We start from the raw sequence: 17,525 nt of genomic DNA, 5'->3' as shown, positions 1-17,525 counted from the left end.
TATATTATATACATTTAGAAATGTCACTATTTTGTCCTCTCGATAAATCTCACGATAAATAGCTTGTTATTTGCTCCGAGATTTTGTCACTGCCAGATGTCAATTGTCAGTTGTCAAATGTCAACAGTCACACTGTCTGAGTTCTGACTGTCATTCCACTGAAAATTGATAATTATTGATATTGGGATTGAGAAATTTTTGAAAATTAAGAAAAGTGACCACGTTTATTCAATATCAATATTGCACTATGTTTTTGAAATGCTTACTAGATAGTAAAGCACTATTCTTACAATATTATTGTAAAAGAACCTTAAACAATAATGTAGCCAGTATTACCAAAATACATAGGGAAATTTATACAAGAATGTACCCTACAAAAGTAGTTCTAGCTAATGGTGCATCTATAAATATTAGATACCATGAACCCCGTAAAATAATAAAGGTAAGTTATTAGAAAGATATTAAACCTGTGTACTGTTATACTATATCATCATAAGTCATAACCTATTTTCTTTAGATAACAAGTTATATCAAAAAAGTAACATAAATAATGTTCATTTAACATTACTGTGTTTGTGTGTCTAATATTAAACATAATAATTCATAACATAGTATTTACCTGGCTGATTGTTTCATATCTATAATAATTTGGTTACAGCTACCTTTAGATCTATCTCTTTTATCGGAAGCAGAGAAAAAGATGCGACTGGATAGAAGGAAACCTAAAAAGAAGGTTAAAATCACTGAAACGATAGAAGATAACTTTAATGCCAAAAAGTACCTGAAATATTTGAAGAAGAAGTGATATGCTACATTGTTTTTTTTGTAGATTTAAATAATATAGAAAGAATATTAATTATACTGGTAATGTAGACCACCTCTATTATTTCTTGTTCCTCAACTGCACAAACCAAGTGTAGTAGAAAAGATTTCCTTCACTTCACTTATAGATACTTGACCATAATGAGTGATGATACATTACCCAAACATGGGACTTGTTGTTTGTGAGGATCTGTTAAGTGTCTAAACTTCTATGCTTATAATATAAAGCAGAAGAGTTTGTTTGAATGTGCTAATTTAAGGAACAACTGGACAAATTTCAAAAAATGCTTGCTTCTCTAATGGATGTGTATGTGATAACCAAGTGTTATAGGCGTGCCGTAGCGGATCGTTAGATTGTTGTATAAAAACTTCCATTTCCTTGATCCACCCTCTAATTCAAATTCCTCCGTCGATTTGTTTCTTCTATATTATTAATAATATTTTACAGGTGAAATATTTTTGTTTGTTTAGTGCTAGAGTCTGGCCAGCCAAAGCTGAACCCAGTGTTTTTTGTAGCGGCCACACTATCTGGAATGTCATCATGGCGTTTCTGCCAGTTTCTGCGTAGTTAGTTGTCAGTTTTGTTGAAAACGGTTCAAATTATTTATTATTATTTAAATTATTATTTAAATCAACATTTTTCATCTGCAGTTAATATTAATAATACTTTAAAGCAACTCACTTTAGATAACCTTTCTTCACTTCCAACTCCAGAATTTCCTCCGTTCTGTTTTAGTCAACTCACCGATTGTGATGTTAAGAAAAGCATATTATCCATCACCTCTAACGCTGCCGGCTGTGATCTTGTGAGTCGTAGAATGCTTATCCCTATCCTCGATATAATTATCCCTACCATTACACATATCCTCAATTTCTCTCTTTCTTCTGGAACCTTCCCTGAATGTTGGAAATCTGCTCATATTATACCTTTACCTAAAAAATCCAATCCCAAATTATTATCCGACTACCGCCCTATTTCTATTTTACCGTTCCTGTCAAAGGTCTTAGAGCGCCTTATCCATCAACAATTAACCACTTTCCTTAACCTAAATAATATCCTGAGTCCTTTTCAATCTGGGTTCCGCTCCGGTTATAGCACCACTACGGCTCTAGTCAAGGTAGCAGACGACATTCGTGCAGGGATGGATAATAAGAAGCTCACAGTTCTCACTCTTCTCGATTTCAGGAATGCTTTTAACACCGTTGATTTTGACATACTGCTGAGTTTGCTGCGTTTGATTAACATCCCAACTTCGGTGATTGATTGGTTTCATAACTACCTGCGTGGCCGACGGCAGCGCGTCCTTATGGGTGAAACTCACTCTTCTTGGGCCGCTGTCACAGCCGGTGTGCCGCAGGGTGGCGTGTTGTCACCTCTCCTTTTTTCTATTTTTATAAATTCTCTAACATCTCGTTTATCTTCGCTCTACCATATGTATGCTGACGACTTGCAAATTTATACCCAGGCATCCGTTACTAACTTACCTAGTGCTATTCATTTTACCAACGCTGAGCTAGCAACTGTGGTCAAATGGTGCGATGAGTACGGTCTTAAAATCAATCCTGCAAAAATTCAAGTCATCATTATAGGAAGTCCGTATCTCATTTCTGAAATTGACTGGGGTGCTTTGCCTAGTATCATACTTGGCGGTGTTACCATCCCATATAGCAAAGTTGTTAAAAATTTAGGTGTTACCTTTGACCAAACACTTTCCTGGTCTCATCACATACAAGAGATTAGTCGAAAGGTGTACGCTGCATGTGGTTCTCTACGGCGTCTGCGAAACTTTTTGCCAATTCCAACAAAAATTATGTTAGCGCAATCCCTCCTTTTCCCTATCCTCGATTACGCGGATGCGTGCTTTCCTGACCTTACAGTTGAGAGCATGGAGAAACTTGAGCGTCTACAAAATCTTCTAATACGATTTATCTTTGGCCTTCGGAAATTCGACCATGTATCTTTATATCGTAGACGACTCAAGTGGCTCCCCATTCGCATGCGACATAATCTCCATTCCCTTCAATTATTATACCGTATCCTTTTCGATCCCATCACTCCTTCCTACCTTAAGAATAACTTTTCATTTCTACACTGTGAAAACTACTCTCTACGATCCGTTGACAGACTTATTTTGTGTACCCCATCTCGACACACAAACTTCTTTGGTAATTCTTTTACTGCCACTGCTGTTAAACTATGGAACTCCTTACCTCTCAAGATAAGACTTGCTCCCTCTTTACCCTCATTTTAAAACCTTGTTCGGAAACATTTATTTTTATCAGCCTTTAATTCGGAATAGTATATTATGTATTATATGTATTTACATTTATTAGTATTATCTATACTAATATTATAAAGAGGAAAAGTTTGTAAGTATGTATGTATGTATGGTTTTCACGCATAAACTACTGGACCGATTTCAAAAATTCTTTCACCATTAGAAAGCTGCATCTTTACTGAGCAACATAGGCTATATTGCATTTTCAAAAAAATTAGAGATCCTTACCAAAAATGCAATAATGTAACCCAAGGTGTAAAAAAATCCTCAATAAAACTTCTGTCATCGCGTGCGCTGCGGAATCTATTGAAGATAGAACAAAAAAATGTTCTACGGTATTATAGAATGGATCAATATCTACAAGAAAGTCCGCGATACCATATGTCCATCTTCGGTAGTTATGTTACTACAACAATTTTTTTACGTTTTCAAAGTAAATAGAAGTGCCGTCAGTAATCAAACCATGTTATCCATACACATATATTAATCCTTATCCCATTAAATGATGTTTTATTATAGACTGTTTCAATACCAGCAAAATACTTTTTAAATGAAAAGAATTGGATATTCCATTCAAAAGATATAACGAATTTTTAAAAGTGTCAATCTACAGAAAATAGTATACCTACTATTTTCTGTAGATTGACACTTTTAAAAATAAGTATACCTACTGTTCGAGCAGGCCGTAGCGCGGGGGTCACGGAGGAATTCTACCAATATGCGTCTTGACGGAACATAGTGGGGTTTTGGTCGGTAGGAATCCGACATAACTCACGGCCCCTCCCCCGGAGGCCGTGGGTATCTATGAAAGATTTCCCCACTAAAAAAAAAAAAATAAAAAAAAGGCCGTAGTGCGGGACGGGGTAAAGGTGATTTTCATGTGAATAAAAATTAAATCTATAGTCCGACCTATAGTAGACTTTTCACTGTAACGATATCGCTATCTATGCGGGTGAAACCGCAGGGCATTGCTAGTAGAATATATTTTATATACTTTATGTAGTTTTATGTATGTATTATCATTAATTATATAATTATTTTTTCTATTATGTATTATAATATATTGTATATATATATATTATGTAAGGTTATTTATAGTATAGTTATTATACATGTATGTATAGTTATTTATGTGCATAATATAATGTACTTTTTGTGTAAGTATCATACTTTTTTATTTTCATGTTTATATTTAAATTCTAATTTTATTTCCAAAATTTTATTTGCTAAATATTTCGCTTTTTTACCGCTTGGTTGCCTGGCAGAGATCACTGCTTAGTGATAAGGCCGCCGATTGTACTACATCTTTCTTGTACCATATTTTCTTCTTATTGTTTCCTATTATTAAGTGATTGTATTACAATAAAGTGTAATAAATAAAATAAATAAAATAAATGATGGAATACAAACGACCTCCTCGATTTTGGCAAGCTAATATGTATGAGGGAATAATGCATATATTTTCATCATTTCATCGGACCACTCCATGTTCGCGAACTTAACAAACACACGCTCGCGTCCACGAACAAACTGCGCTCCCCTTTGAGTTCGCGCAAAAAACCGCTTCCCGAGCGCTCCGCCGTGCTCCGATCTTGCTCCAGTCGCGCTCCGCGATCACGACGTGTCCATTATGTTTGGTTTGCGGAGCGGGCGCGTTCGCAAACCACGGCGAACCTAAGTGGATACCCGGCTTTAAAGAGTTTAGTAGTTCTAAATTTAAAACTTACATAAAAAATGTACTATATAGTTCAGAGAGCGTATTACAGTATTCAGGAATATATGGACGATAAAGACTCATGGAGGGTTGTCGCGTAAAAACCACAGGACAGTTCTTTGGCATATTATGTAGTTAGATATAAGTTACATATTATGTAAATTTATTGACATTATTTAAAAGAGCAACTATGGAGTTTCTTGCCGATTCTTCTCCATAGATACTGCTTTCCGAATCGGTGGTAAATGTTAAAAATACTATGTAATGACGATTCGAAAGTGCTACTAAATAGTAGTCTAATTGAAAAAATGAATGTTTGAGTTTGAGTTTGAACTGCAGGTTCAATTTGAATAATTCTAATAATAAAATTGGGTAATAATAATAAAATTGGGTATAATATTATATCATCACGCCTAGCTATGTTATATTTTAAATTCAATTAATTATTTTAAGTCAAACTCAATAGTTTTACGTATACAAACCAAATTACGCACATTATTAAAGTTAAAATCGAAATATTTGAAAAAATATCAGATTTAGCACTTTCTATCGTCCAGCGCATGCACAAACCAAATAGAGCGCAAGTAAAATTTGATAATATTAAATTTAATCACCCCATAACTAAAAGCTAGGAATCCTAACATTCTTATTTAGAATTGTCTATTGTTATATCATCTGTCAAAATGACCAATTAAATTTTTAATTTTGACACTTGACAGTCCTATCTTGGATCTTTCCGTTCTAATCAGGTGCTTTTTATTTTTGAATACATACCTATATTGAGTTTCTTAGAACATGTGATATCGTGATACCAAAAAGCTTCCAAAATTTAATAGTTGTAACATTATACATTATCCGTTTCAGGCATATCATGTTAAGATAACCTCGCAGCCTTACGTAAGGCACCTACGAAATGGGTAGTACAGTATCAACAGAGGCGGAGAAGCCTAGAAATTTTGCCAAAAATGTTAATCCACCCGCAGAATGCCCTATGCACAATAAAATGGAAAATCAAGAGAAAAAGGCAGAATCACGCCCATCGGAATGTCCCATCCAAAGGGATGATGTTAATCCTTATAACATGGTATATTAAGAACATTTGATTAAGAATTTAATCGAATCTATAAACGCTTATACTATAAAATGTGTATAATTTTGTAGATGCCTCCAGCTAATCAACAACCTGCACCAGACCAACCATTTGAGCTTCCTACTCAAAGACAAGTATCCAGTATCCCTCGTGCCATGCCTGATGGATCCACCGAATTCTGGGTATATCCAAGTCAACAAATGTTTTGGAATGCAATGTTACGCAAAGGTTGGCGTTGGAAGGATGAAGACATCAAACCTAAGGATATGGACGATATCATCAAAATACATAATGCCAACAATGAACAGGTAATTAATAGATGTACTGAAGTCAAATGTTTTAGTTGTATTATTTTTTTTTAATATAAGTGACTTTTGTGTTTTGTTCCCTTGTTTATTTCTCACATAATGAACACCTATAATTATTGTAATTAATGTTAACTATGGCTGACTCAGAACCAAAAGTATATAAAACTGTTAATTATTAATACTGATTATTTTTATACCTTCTAAAAATCCCTAATTTTATAGGCATGGCTAGAGGTTTTGAAGTGGGAAGCCTTACATGCCAAAGAATGTGGACATCCCAGACTTAAGAGTTTTGGAGGAAAGGCAACCCAATACAGCCCTAGAGCTCGTATTCGATCAATGCTTGGGTGAGCAGATGATGCAATAATATGCAATTATGTTTGTGTAACATTATAAACACACTTTTTAATGTGATTTTATTACTTTCCAGATATGAGTTGCCTTTCGATCGTCATGATTGGATTGTAGACAGATGTGGTAAAGAAGTTCGATACATTATTGATTATTATGATGGTGGTGAAGTTGACAGTAAAAATGAGTTTGCCCTGTTAGATGTCAGGCCAGCTATGGATTCATTTGAAAATGTCTGGGACAGAATGAAAGTTATGTATATGAGATACCGGTTTGAGTTGTTGGAAAATAAAGAAAACCCCAAAATTACAAATTGACCTTAATATGTTGCCGTCTTTATATTTTTGAGAGAGTAAAATCTTGTTTCTTTTGTGACTGTAAATAGAATACCTAACAAAATAGCTATGAAACTAATATCCCTACTTAATTTCCCATTAAAGTCACTGAAAATGTGTTAATTTGAATTCTTATTGTTTTTAATTAAGATTGCTCACTGATCATACAAATTCTCTACTTGTGATCAGTTGAATATAGAGGGGAATTAAAATTTAAAGTTAAAGACACTACAGATCACTTGAAATTATTTTTATTAAATATGTACATATAGAATTTCCCAAAAATTCTTATTGTGTGTCTGATTTTGTCAATTAAAAAAGCAATAGCTTTTTCACTGATAAGTAATTACTTCAAAAATACATAATTCATCACCTGGATATCATACTACAAAGGAGAAAGGTATATTGATTTCTTATTAAATCCCACCACTGTGATGTATTACTTAAATTATTCTTATTAAATTTCTATGTGGAGTTGTTCTGTGAACAGAAATAATTGTTACTGCAGTGACTCTTTGTGATTTAACATTATTCACTTCATTAATTCACAATAATTTTCACTATGTACTAATCAGTAGTTTAATTGGAAGTAGACTATAGACATGTTGGTAATTTATTATTAGAGTGGATAATCACAATTGACTTGAGATTGTTTGTAGATATGCATGTTTCAAAAACTGAGTAGGTATTGTACTTCATAGTGCTTACAAAAGTTGTGAATAATTTTGAGGAGTGTTGAAAATATTGCTTTTTATCTTACCATATAATAAATTATTAAAATTGTAATTTGTTTTATTTATATTTTTACTATCCATTTTCCATCAAATAAAATTAAAAGATATCATTTGAAATTCGAAATTGCGGATATTTAATAATTTGTATTCTCCATAAAGGTATGAAATTAAAAATAAGTTTAATATTTCATTTTATTTAATTATCCAGTGTAAGTATTGGGTGACTTGCTGTAATTCCTTTGCATTCATTTTTAAATATTTCCACTTGTTGTTCAATATATGCTTCAAAATTAGTATGTGGACAACTTGGTAGAACTTTTGACTTTGGCTTTCCTTTGGTGCTATGATACACAGATCGCAGAGTCAATATTGGTGATTTTTCAGGAAAATTTGCACCTGCAATTTAAAACGATGATCAATAAACATCATCCATAAAGTAATGAGAAAATTTTTATGAGAAAAACAAACTTACCTATATCTATCTGTAATATCCAATGAAAATCATTCATTTGAAATAGTAATGCTGCACTTGTAGCATCATGTTCGAGAATGGCTCCTTCATATTTAATAATCAGCTGAGCTAACAATTCTCTCTTTAGCCTATCATTGTTTACAATATCCTGTATCTTTAAAGAAAAACATCTTATTATTTATTAAACATATCATTAAAAATCAATAACCTGTACTGTTACTGTAGAAATTAATTACCTTACTATTAAGTAAATCTGTTACCATTGGTACGTAGTCCATAAGAACTCCTGATTGATGCATTCTAAAAAAAAGGTTTTTTTTTTATATAAAATATATGAATCATAATGTGTTATTACATCTCAATCATCAAATTACATTTCATATAATAAAATAAAAATGTATTTACTTACAATGGCAATGTTATATTTCCCAAAACTTTAGATAGAAATGGAGAAAGAATTAATTCTGCATTAGTGGAATTTGGGTATCTCACTAATAAAAGAGCTGTGTCAATCCCAGGATTTATGTCAATGCTGTAATTCAGGTAATATTATAAACATATGGTTTATTGCATATTTCTATTTCCAAAGAAATTCTTTAGATGATAACTATGGTAATTTAACTATTTATAAGTTAAAAGTTTTAGTATTATTTCAAATATCACATACATAAATGCTTTACCTTTCGTTATACAATTCGGGGAGCTTAGATGTATTCACTTTTAACTTAATCATAAATTCTACTATATGGCCTCCCACCCAGACTTCAACATCTTGTTCAGTTGTTAGAGCATTGCCAAGTAATGCACTGTACTCAAAAGAAGCACGAGAATTATCATCCTCATTCAATTTCTTTACCTGAAACCATCAATCTGTAAAATATTTCTAACTTCGTTAGTATATTTGTATGTCTTGTTTATGGACATACTAGCTTTCTGCCCCCGGCTTCACCCGCGCAGTCAAAGAAAAACCCGCATAGTTCTCGTTCCCGTGGGATTTCCGGGATAAAACCTAGCCGATGTCCCGGGGTAAAAAGTAGCCTATGTCCTTTCTTGGGTATCAAAATATATGTATACCAAATTTCATGCAAATTGGTTCAGTAGTTAAGGCGTGATTGAGTAACAGACAGACAGAGTTACTTTCGCATTTATAATATTAATAGTATGGATATCACTATTTACCTGATGAAACTTATATAATTTGATAAGTTCTGTTAGTACTCCACACAAAGCTTTAGGGTCACTTGAATTCCACTGACAAAGACTTGGGACTTCTTTAATTAGATTTTCTTCGTCAATATTACTAAGAAAGCTTTCATCATCAAATCTGAAGTCCGGTGCAAACCATGGTGTTGAAGGATCAAAAATCACTTCCCATTTTAATTTTTTTGAGCAATATGGGAGCACCACTCTTAATTGACTTTCAACTCCTTCCATATTCCCAGATATCCTTTCCAAGTCAATTTTAGTTTTGCATAGTCCTGAAATATTAGATATCATATTAAAAATAATACTGTGCACGGAATTAATAATTATAATATAGCATCAATTTGTTCACCTAGTTTTAAGTCTTGGTAAATACACTGAATATATGGACGGAAAACAGGAGAAATTTCACTAAGGATACTCATATTATCGGTCATGTTATTTTACAATTTTACAATCAATCCCTTCTACCCGGGAATCAAACAAGGTTCACTCCAAGTATTTATCAAAAATTATCACGATTCATTCACCGTTGAATTATAATATTATAATTGGTTGGATTAAAGCATATTTTACATTATATTCAGTCACTACGTTGAATTGTTTAATGATAAGAATTAAAATGTAATAAAATTGTAATAAACAATATTATTTGTTGAAAATAAAAATGAAATTTGTCAACAATAGAATAATAAAAATTATAGCCTTGTTGTTTTTGACGTTGACAAACGACTGCTAATGACAGCTAGTTTTAGACACTATGCTATTTTTTTTGATTGAAGGTTCTCTGTACGGTTTGTGGTACGGTTATGAATTGCATTAAAAATATTAAATATCCGTTATCTTGAAAAGGCTCAATTGTTATTATTAAATAGCCCGCTAACCGGGCAATTACTAGAATAAGGAAGTGAAATTATAGTCGATATGAGCCAGTGAACCAATTCAATAGCAACATTATCTATTTAACCTTGTTTTGTCTTGCATCTATCTTTTTGTCTTTATACATTTTATCACATCCATAGCACATCACCACAGGCACATCACTATTGGACACGGCAGGACGGGGATTGACGAGGGGATTGAAATCAAACAGCAACAAAATAGCGAATTGCAATCTAATTTGAGTTTTTCAGTTTTCGGAGGTTTGAGAAAAATTATTTCTCTGATTGCTCATCGTAACAGATTAGCATGAAAGACATGAATTCTGCAATTAAGAGCAACCTTTCAGAAATAACAAAATTAGCAAGAAAATTTAATTGTTTCTATTTATCAGGTACGTTTATAACAAAAATATTTAACTAATTTTAAAATCGATTGTTATTGTTATTGTTTTGTTTAAGGATTACATCAAGGTACCTGTAAACCGTTTTTGGTTGGAGGTCATCAAGTAGGTCTTATTCGGCCCGATGTGCAGAAATATTTACAAAGATTTCCCGAGGTAAGGCGTTAAGTTAGAAGATCGCACGGTCGCACCGCACCGATAAAACAATCTGTTTTAACTGTGTTATTACTTACATTTCCTGTAATAAATGTTCATTTTTGATCATCAGTTAAATTTAATTAGGCCATCAATAACCTCATTTATGTACATTTCAAAGGACTGTTAAATAAATCTCATGTTATAAAAAAATTGCTCTCTCCGATTATTAAAGAACATAGGTAAAATTAATCAGTAATTAGTGGTTTTTATTCAAATATTATTTTTGATTAAAAAACCTTTATCCATTGATTGATTTATACAAGAGGCAGACATTTTATTATTTATATAGGTATTAGTTTTTATTTGGTAGAACTATCAATTTTAATATTATTCATGCAGGTATTCAGAGTTACTGGAAAATATGTGGAATTAAATCCAGCATTTAGGGACTATCAAGAGAGAACTACAAGAATTGCTGAAGTTCTACAGTTTTTGCGCAAGGAGGGGGAAATATGTGCTTTGAAAGGTTGGCGAGATGAGGTATGAAGGCTATTTATAAACCAATTAAATTTGTTTAGTTTAATATTTTTAACATAATTACTTAGTTTATAGCAATAGTTATGTAGCGTTTATTACATATATTAATTGAATTTGGTATACAAGTTTAGTATTTATTGACCACACAATAATTAGACCATATAAAAATCATATTTTTGTTGTGTTCTATAGTGCTTTGAGGTTAGTACACCATTTTACCATGAGAGCCTCTTGGAGATGGATAGGAGCGCTATATGTCTGTTTGGCATCAGGAACTATGGTGTCAGTATAAATGGATACCTATTCCACCCTACCAAAGGTCTGTGCATTTGGCTGCAACAGAGGAGTTTTACTAAACAAACTTGGCCAGGTATGATTAATGTTCATATAATATGCTTGCATAATTTAATGTTACCAATATATATTTTTTTATATATAAAAATAAGTCGGGTTTTCCTTCCTGACGCTATAACTCCAGAACGCACGAACCGATTTCCACGGTTTTGCATTTGTTGGAAAGGTCTCGGGCTCCGAGAGGTTTATAGCAAAGAAAAGGTGGTGGTGGAAAAGGCTCTGGTGGTGAAATGGAGTTGCCGGGTTTGCTAGTTTTTTTATAAATTTCTAGACTTTTCTTACAAGCACAAAAAAGTGGATGGTATAGTATTGGTTCTTTAATTAACTAAGCATAGTTAGTCGATTGAAAACAATAAAAGCAATTTAACCTCTATAGTCTACTCAAATGATATAATAAATTAGATTAGAAATGGAGCAAATATAAGTAAGCTGTCCTTGTTCCCGACAGACATATTTTACCGTCTTAAATTAATATAGGAAAATGGGATTGCTTTGTGAGTGGAGGTCTGGCCGTTGGCTACGGTATTCTTGAAACTGCCATCAAAGAAGTTGCTGAAGAAGCATCTGTGGTCGGGGATTTAGCGAAAAAACTGGTTCCAGCTGGCTGTGTGAGGTATGTTTTATTATCAAACTTTATCTGTAAATTTTTTATGCCCATATTCTGCCCAATTTATGAAATGATGATGTCTTATATAAATGGATATAAAATTTGATAAAACTTATCAATGATATATATCACTTTGACAAAGTCCAAATATAGTTATAGTTACACATTATTTCACATTATAATAAAACAGCACAGTAGACGAGATGTTTTCAATTCCAAAACCAGAATAGAACCATTAAAAATTATTTGTCTTAAAATTTTAATGCATAAAAAAATGTTCGAATTATGTTCATTATATTGAGCATAAATACAATTATATGGAGAAAAATTAAAAAATTTTAGTCTTCTCATAAAAATAATACCAATCCTGTAGCTAAGAATCATGTTCTGATAACATTGCAATGATATGTGCTATATAAATAATGGCTAAGCTTAAGTTGTACTTTGAATTGTTTTGTAATTTATTTAGTTTATATATGCCGTATACCTACATAATTGAATTTTATTACCATATAAACCAGTTTTGTAATATGTTATTTATTAGTTAAAAAGCAATCTATGTTTAAACAGGAAAAACATTCTCTATACACGTAACAATAAGGACCCACAAGGTTCTTAATGAGTACCTATTTCCTACTATATTTCCAGTTCTGACTGATCCAAATCAGTATTGCTTTTAAAGTTTTTAGCTTGAAGTTTATATAGATTCATGAAAATTTACATAATTTCTGTGTAAAAATCACAGTTATTTACAATGACCTATTATACTAGTAGACGCGGCATACGCCAACATCATTGCACTAAAAAACAGCGTAATTAATATACAGTGGTGGACGTTTAATTAGAAACACGTAACTCGATGAAGTAGTCATCAAATTCATTTAACATTTATGTATTAACGTATTAGAGATTAAGTATTATTTCATATGTAATAGAACACCCGTTTATCTAGTTTTATAAGAAATTGCTTAATTTTAATCAAACGTTAGCTTAAATTAATAAAATTGAACAACTTTAAGTGAAGTCTGATTTCGGAGTATTTTCAGTCTGGACAATAAATTAGAAACAGCATGATTCGAGTGTTCCAAAGTCAAAACCTGTTGAAATGCCGCCAATATTTTTTTCTTCTACAAATATTTGCACCGTTTTTTAAACATTCCATCTAAAAGTTTCTGAAAATTAATTTGCTTTGCAGTATAAATGGGTAAAAGTAAGATTTGTGACCCATCAACAAGAAAAATAATTTTAAGTTTACATTTTGACAAAAACTGGAGTTACAGGAAAATTGCAAATCATTTAGAGTGTTCGATAAAATGATATTCAATGCTACAGTTTATTTAAAAGAGCATGGTACTTCTGATTAAGTGATTAAGTTCCTAAAAAAGCTCGACCATGAAAAACCACTAACAACTGCCGATTAAAATATAAAAAGAACGTCCAGCCATGACGCTGAATGGTGCGTGACCTAGTGAAACTCGGGCACTTAGCTGAGTTTTTTCTTGCCAAAATAGAGAGCGGGTAACGTATCTAGCTTTTTTATATACCTATCATAGGTTATTTAATATAAAGTTTTCTGTCTTCTAGTTTCTACTTCGAAAGCGAGAGAGGTCTATTCCCGAACACGGAATATGTATACGATCTGGAGCTTCCCATGGAGTTTGTGCCTGAAAATGCAGATGGGGAGGTTGAGAAATTCGAGTTACTAACTGCAGAAGAATGTGTGCAACGAGCGCTTACACCACAATTTAAAACAACCAGCGCTCCCGTTTTACTGGACTTCTTGATTCGGCGGGGATACATTAACCCAGAAAATGGTAAGATAAAATATATTATGTAATGTGAAACTAATAGAGTCATCTATTATTATTTCCCATCTTATCTATATCTATGATATGAAGTTAAAATAAAAATCTAAACATGAAATGCTTTTACCTCATACCCAATAAGACATTTTAATGAAACTCATACAATAGCGTTCGCATTATTTAAATAACTTTTTAAATAAAACATTTGGAGCACCGATTGTTTATGTACCGACTCTAGTTAAAATTTGGTATATACATTATACATATTTATATATCAAATGTAATACAATACTGATACATTACAAATATGTACTATGCTGTTTACTCTGTATTTGATAATATTAAACTAAATATGTATAAATAATGTAAAAGTTGTGTCAATATGTAACAACTTGTTTAATTAGATATGACTCAATATAATATACTAGCTTTTTGCCCGCAGCTTCGCCCGCGTAAATTTAAACCCGCATAGTTCCCGTTCCCGTGCGTTTTTCGGGATAAAAACTATCCTATGTTAATTCAAGTTAACCTCTATGTGTGTTCCAAATTTCATGAAAATCGATTCAGTAGTTTAGGTGAAGGAGTAACAAACCAACATACAATTTTCGTATTTATAATATTAGTAGGATTACTGCGATATGTACAATACACGATTGTTTCGTCTAAATTTTAAGTACATAATATGGATTTCTTCGATAGATCTTTTTTGAAACGTATTTCATATTTGTAAAAATAATTTTATTTTATTTGATAGTTTTGAATTTATGTTTCGTTCATTTCATATTACAATTTTATCTTTATTAGACGATTACATAGATCTTATTATAAGTTGTATAATGTATATTCTCAAAAACATATTCTTATCTCAGATAAGTTAACAATAAGAATAGTTCTTAGTATTAATCATTCAATTTAATCTAGTTTAATACATGTAGGTATATTAATCTATACTAATATTATAGAAGAGTTTGTTTGTTTTTTTGTTTGAATGCGCTAATTTCAGGAACTACTGGTCCGATTTGAAAAATTGTTTCGGTATTAGATAGCCTGATAACCCATTTATCGAGGAAGGCTATAATATATCACCCTTAGACCAACATGGGCGGAGCAATGCGGGTGAAACCGCGGGACACAGACGACAAACCTATTTTAATTAATGAAGGGTTCTATTACATTGTATTAATTAATTATTTATTTATTTTTCGTAGAGCCGAATTACCGACACATCATAGAGTTGCTTCACGTGCCGCTGCAAACTATTTACAAGTGGCCGCAGACCGAAGTAACAACCAATGGCGAGGAACTTCAGCGTTAAGCAACGATTAGTCACAAATATTATAATTTTTAATTTGAGTGGATTATTTATAACTTATTTCTGTATTTTATTGAAGACATTTATTGTAATGAAATTAGGTATTCAATTTGTGCGTGGTGTGATATTTATACATTCACATTTATCTTAATTTTGGAGTAGACAGAGGATGAGTCCCGACTCCCGAATAGTTTATTTAAATTAATATCGTCTTCCCGATTTTAATTGATGACAGAGGATTTGATTGATTTTCCTTAAAATATTCAGTACGATATTATTTATTTACGATTATATTATTTTTATTAATTTAGCTTCACTAATTCCTTAGTTATAAAAAGTGCAAGACGCCAACGACCAATGACACACATTTAATTAGATTTTATTAACTTCCATAAATTTAATATTTTCCTTGTATTCGTATAATTAAATAAAATTTTAATTAAGTATTTGTCTTACCCTCAATAAGGATATTATGTAACTTAATCTGGAGAAGTAGTCACTTTGAAAACTTATTAGAAATCATAATAGTTTAGCTAGGGACATTTAATTTCTGTGATACTTTACCAATTTGGTATAAGCGATGTTAGTGGGTTAATTATGTAGAGACGTGAATTTGAACAGAAAGTTATGGGAATCCGTACCGCAGGAAGGAATTGAAAGTGTAAACGGACCTACCGATAAAAGTAATAGCAGAGACAATCGCAGATACTAATTCTAAATTCTATTTAAAAAGGTAGTATTTGCATTTTAAACGCGTGGGTACGGATCCTGTCATGGGCAAGTTGAACTTGCAGATTGAATGGTTAAAGTTTGTGGCCTGATGTTAAAAGCTCCTTTCAGACAACGGACTACATTACGGAAGATTACGTGTTTTTTCATTTCAATAATATTTATACAAACAAAAGAACTGCAGTCCTTTTAGCACCAAGCCATAGGTTTTAAAATTATTTGTATACGTGTTTTTGTGCCATTAGTATCCTGCTTTCATTTAGAGTTAAATTACGGATGAAATAATTAATAATTTTAATACTTTATATTCGATATCGGTTTTTTATTTGTCACTTAATATATGTATAATGTTGCATCCTCTAGTCAATATAAGGTTCAAATTGTTTAATAATTTATGTATTATAATATGTATTACCTAACAAAAGCTTAAAGCTATTTCAGTTGCAGCATTTTTTTAATATTACGTATATTTTTACGATACGACTCATCAACATCTGAGTATTTGACGACACTAGATAGTCTATATTGAACTACTAAGAAAAGGAATCAGACGTAAAAAAAATAAAGGTTTCTACAATAAGTAGGTATATTATGTAAACAAAAAAAGGTTCATGTTGTACCATGTTACATATTACAATTGAATTATAGACATTAACAGTGAGGCACATAAGCTTTCCCTGTTGTATGTCGTTTGTTAGACCTAATTCTATTTTATCATTAGACTGTTTTGGCTTACAATATATAAAATATTTACTAAAATGTTATATGGATTACTTATGTGCGTTGACAGAGTATGTGTTATTCAGAGCACCTACGGTTTCAAATCACTTTCGTGCGTTTGTAATTTCCAAGTACAAAATAATCCAGCTTAAAAGTTTTCATTTCATATACTATGGAAACCCTTTTATTAGTAAGTCAATATAATTATTGTACAAAGTCAGTATTTTTACCACTTAATTTTTTAGTTTTCTTACAATGAAATTTAGTGCACAGCTTGCTGTTTCTTTTAAATTAAATGAACGGTTTATTTGAAAGTCACTTCATATTAGTATTGCCAGTTACGTTAGATAACTCTTATTCGTACATCTTGTTGAAATATGTACTCGATTCTAAAGCCTTCTAAATAAAACAATTGTAAATGTTAAATTGTGCAGCGAATATTGCTTTTTCATAATTTTTCTACAAAGATATTAGTGATCGTAGTTATATGTAGATATTATTATGAAACTATGTAAAATGCTAGAAAAATTGTAGGAAGTCAGAAGCCTTAGAACGTTTTTTACATTTCTATTCACGATTGTTATGGGCGAAAGACTTTTTATCCATTTTACATGTTATATATAATCGTTTACATTTGTGATTTTTAGGATGATACTGCTTTCCTAAAAATGGGTAATAAATTTTAAGTAAAATTATAAGTTGTTTTCTTTCTACATTCCCTAATCTCTTAGTT

The 17,525-nt window shown here is 31.7% G+C and overlaps 4 protein-coding genes across 4 annotated transcripts; 3 read left to right on the top strand and 1 right to left on the bottom strand.

Annotated features, from left to right (window-relative positions):
• The first annotated feature begins 136 nt into the window (after window positions 1-136).
• mRpL55 (mitochondrial ribosomal protein L55) lies at window positions 137-874 on the top strand. Its single transcript, XM_089700396.1, has 2 exons — window positions 137-442; window positions 659-874. Exons 1-2 carry the CDS (start codon window positions 248-250, stop codon window positions 803-805), a joined length of 342 nt encoding a protein of 113 aa, XP_089556522.1. The 5' UTR covers window positions 137-247; the 3' UTR covers window positions 806-874.
• A 4,544-nt stretch (window positions 875-5,418) lies between these two features.
• Window positions 5,419-7,685, top strand: Cchl (Cytochrome c heme lyase). Its single transcript, XM_089700954.1, has 5 exons — window positions 5,419-5,564; window positions 5,680-5,899; window positions 5,977-6,213; window positions 6,436-6,560; window positions 6,644-7,685. Exons 2-5 carry the CDS (start codon window positions 5,729-5,731, stop codon window positions 6,879-6,881), a joined length of 771 nt encoding a protein of 256 aa, XP_089557080.1. The 5' UTR covers window positions 5,419-5,564; window positions 5,680-5,728; the 3' UTR covers window positions 6,882-7,685.
• Window positions 7,686-7,811: 126 nt separating this feature from the next.
• On the bottom strand, window positions 7,812-10,056 carry LOC149484719 (BRISC and BRCA1-A complex member 2-like). The gene is made up of 7 exons (XM_089700946.1): window positions 9,661-10,056; window positions 9,285-9,583; window positions 8,786-8,961; window positions 8,515-8,637; window positions 8,342-8,405; window positions 8,106-8,259; window positions 7,812-8,029 (listed from the first exon to the last, which is right to left on the bottom strand). Exons 1-7 carry the CDS (start codon window positions 9,743-9,745, stop codon window positions 7,830-7,832), a joined length of 1,101 nt encoding a protein of 366 aa, XP_089557072.1. The 5' UTR covers window positions 9,746-10,056; the 3' UTR covers window positions 7,812-7,829.
• A 268-nt stretch (window positions 10,057-10,324) lies between these two features.
• Window positions 10,325-17,483, top strand: LOC149484718 (uncharacterized). Its single transcript, XM_089700948.1, has 7 exons — window positions 10,325-10,581; window positions 10,649-10,746; window positions 11,128-11,268; window positions 11,458-11,635; window positions 12,097-12,232; window positions 13,811-14,040; window positions 15,240-17,483. The coding sequence occupies exons 1-7, from the start codon at window positions 10,497-10,499 to the stop codon at window positions 15,344-15,346; spliced, it is 975 nt and encodes a 324-aa protein (XP_089557074.1). The 5' UTR covers window positions 10,325-10,496; the 3' UTR covers window positions 15,347-17,483.
• Window positions 17,484-17,525: the final 42 nt, after the last annotated feature.

This window comes from Colias philodice, chromosome 11 (genome assembly GCF_061535455.1).
Source record: "Colias philodice isolate Cphi_HAF_F1 chromosome 11, ilColPhil1 Martin Lab GWU primary, whole genome shotgun sequence".
In the NCBI taxonomy this organism is placed as follows: Eukaryota; Metazoa; Arthropoda; class Insecta; order Lepidoptera; family Pieridae; genus Colias; species Colias philodice.
Note: the sequence above shows the minus strand (reverse complement) of the source record. Positions and strands in the feature narration are given on the sequence as shown.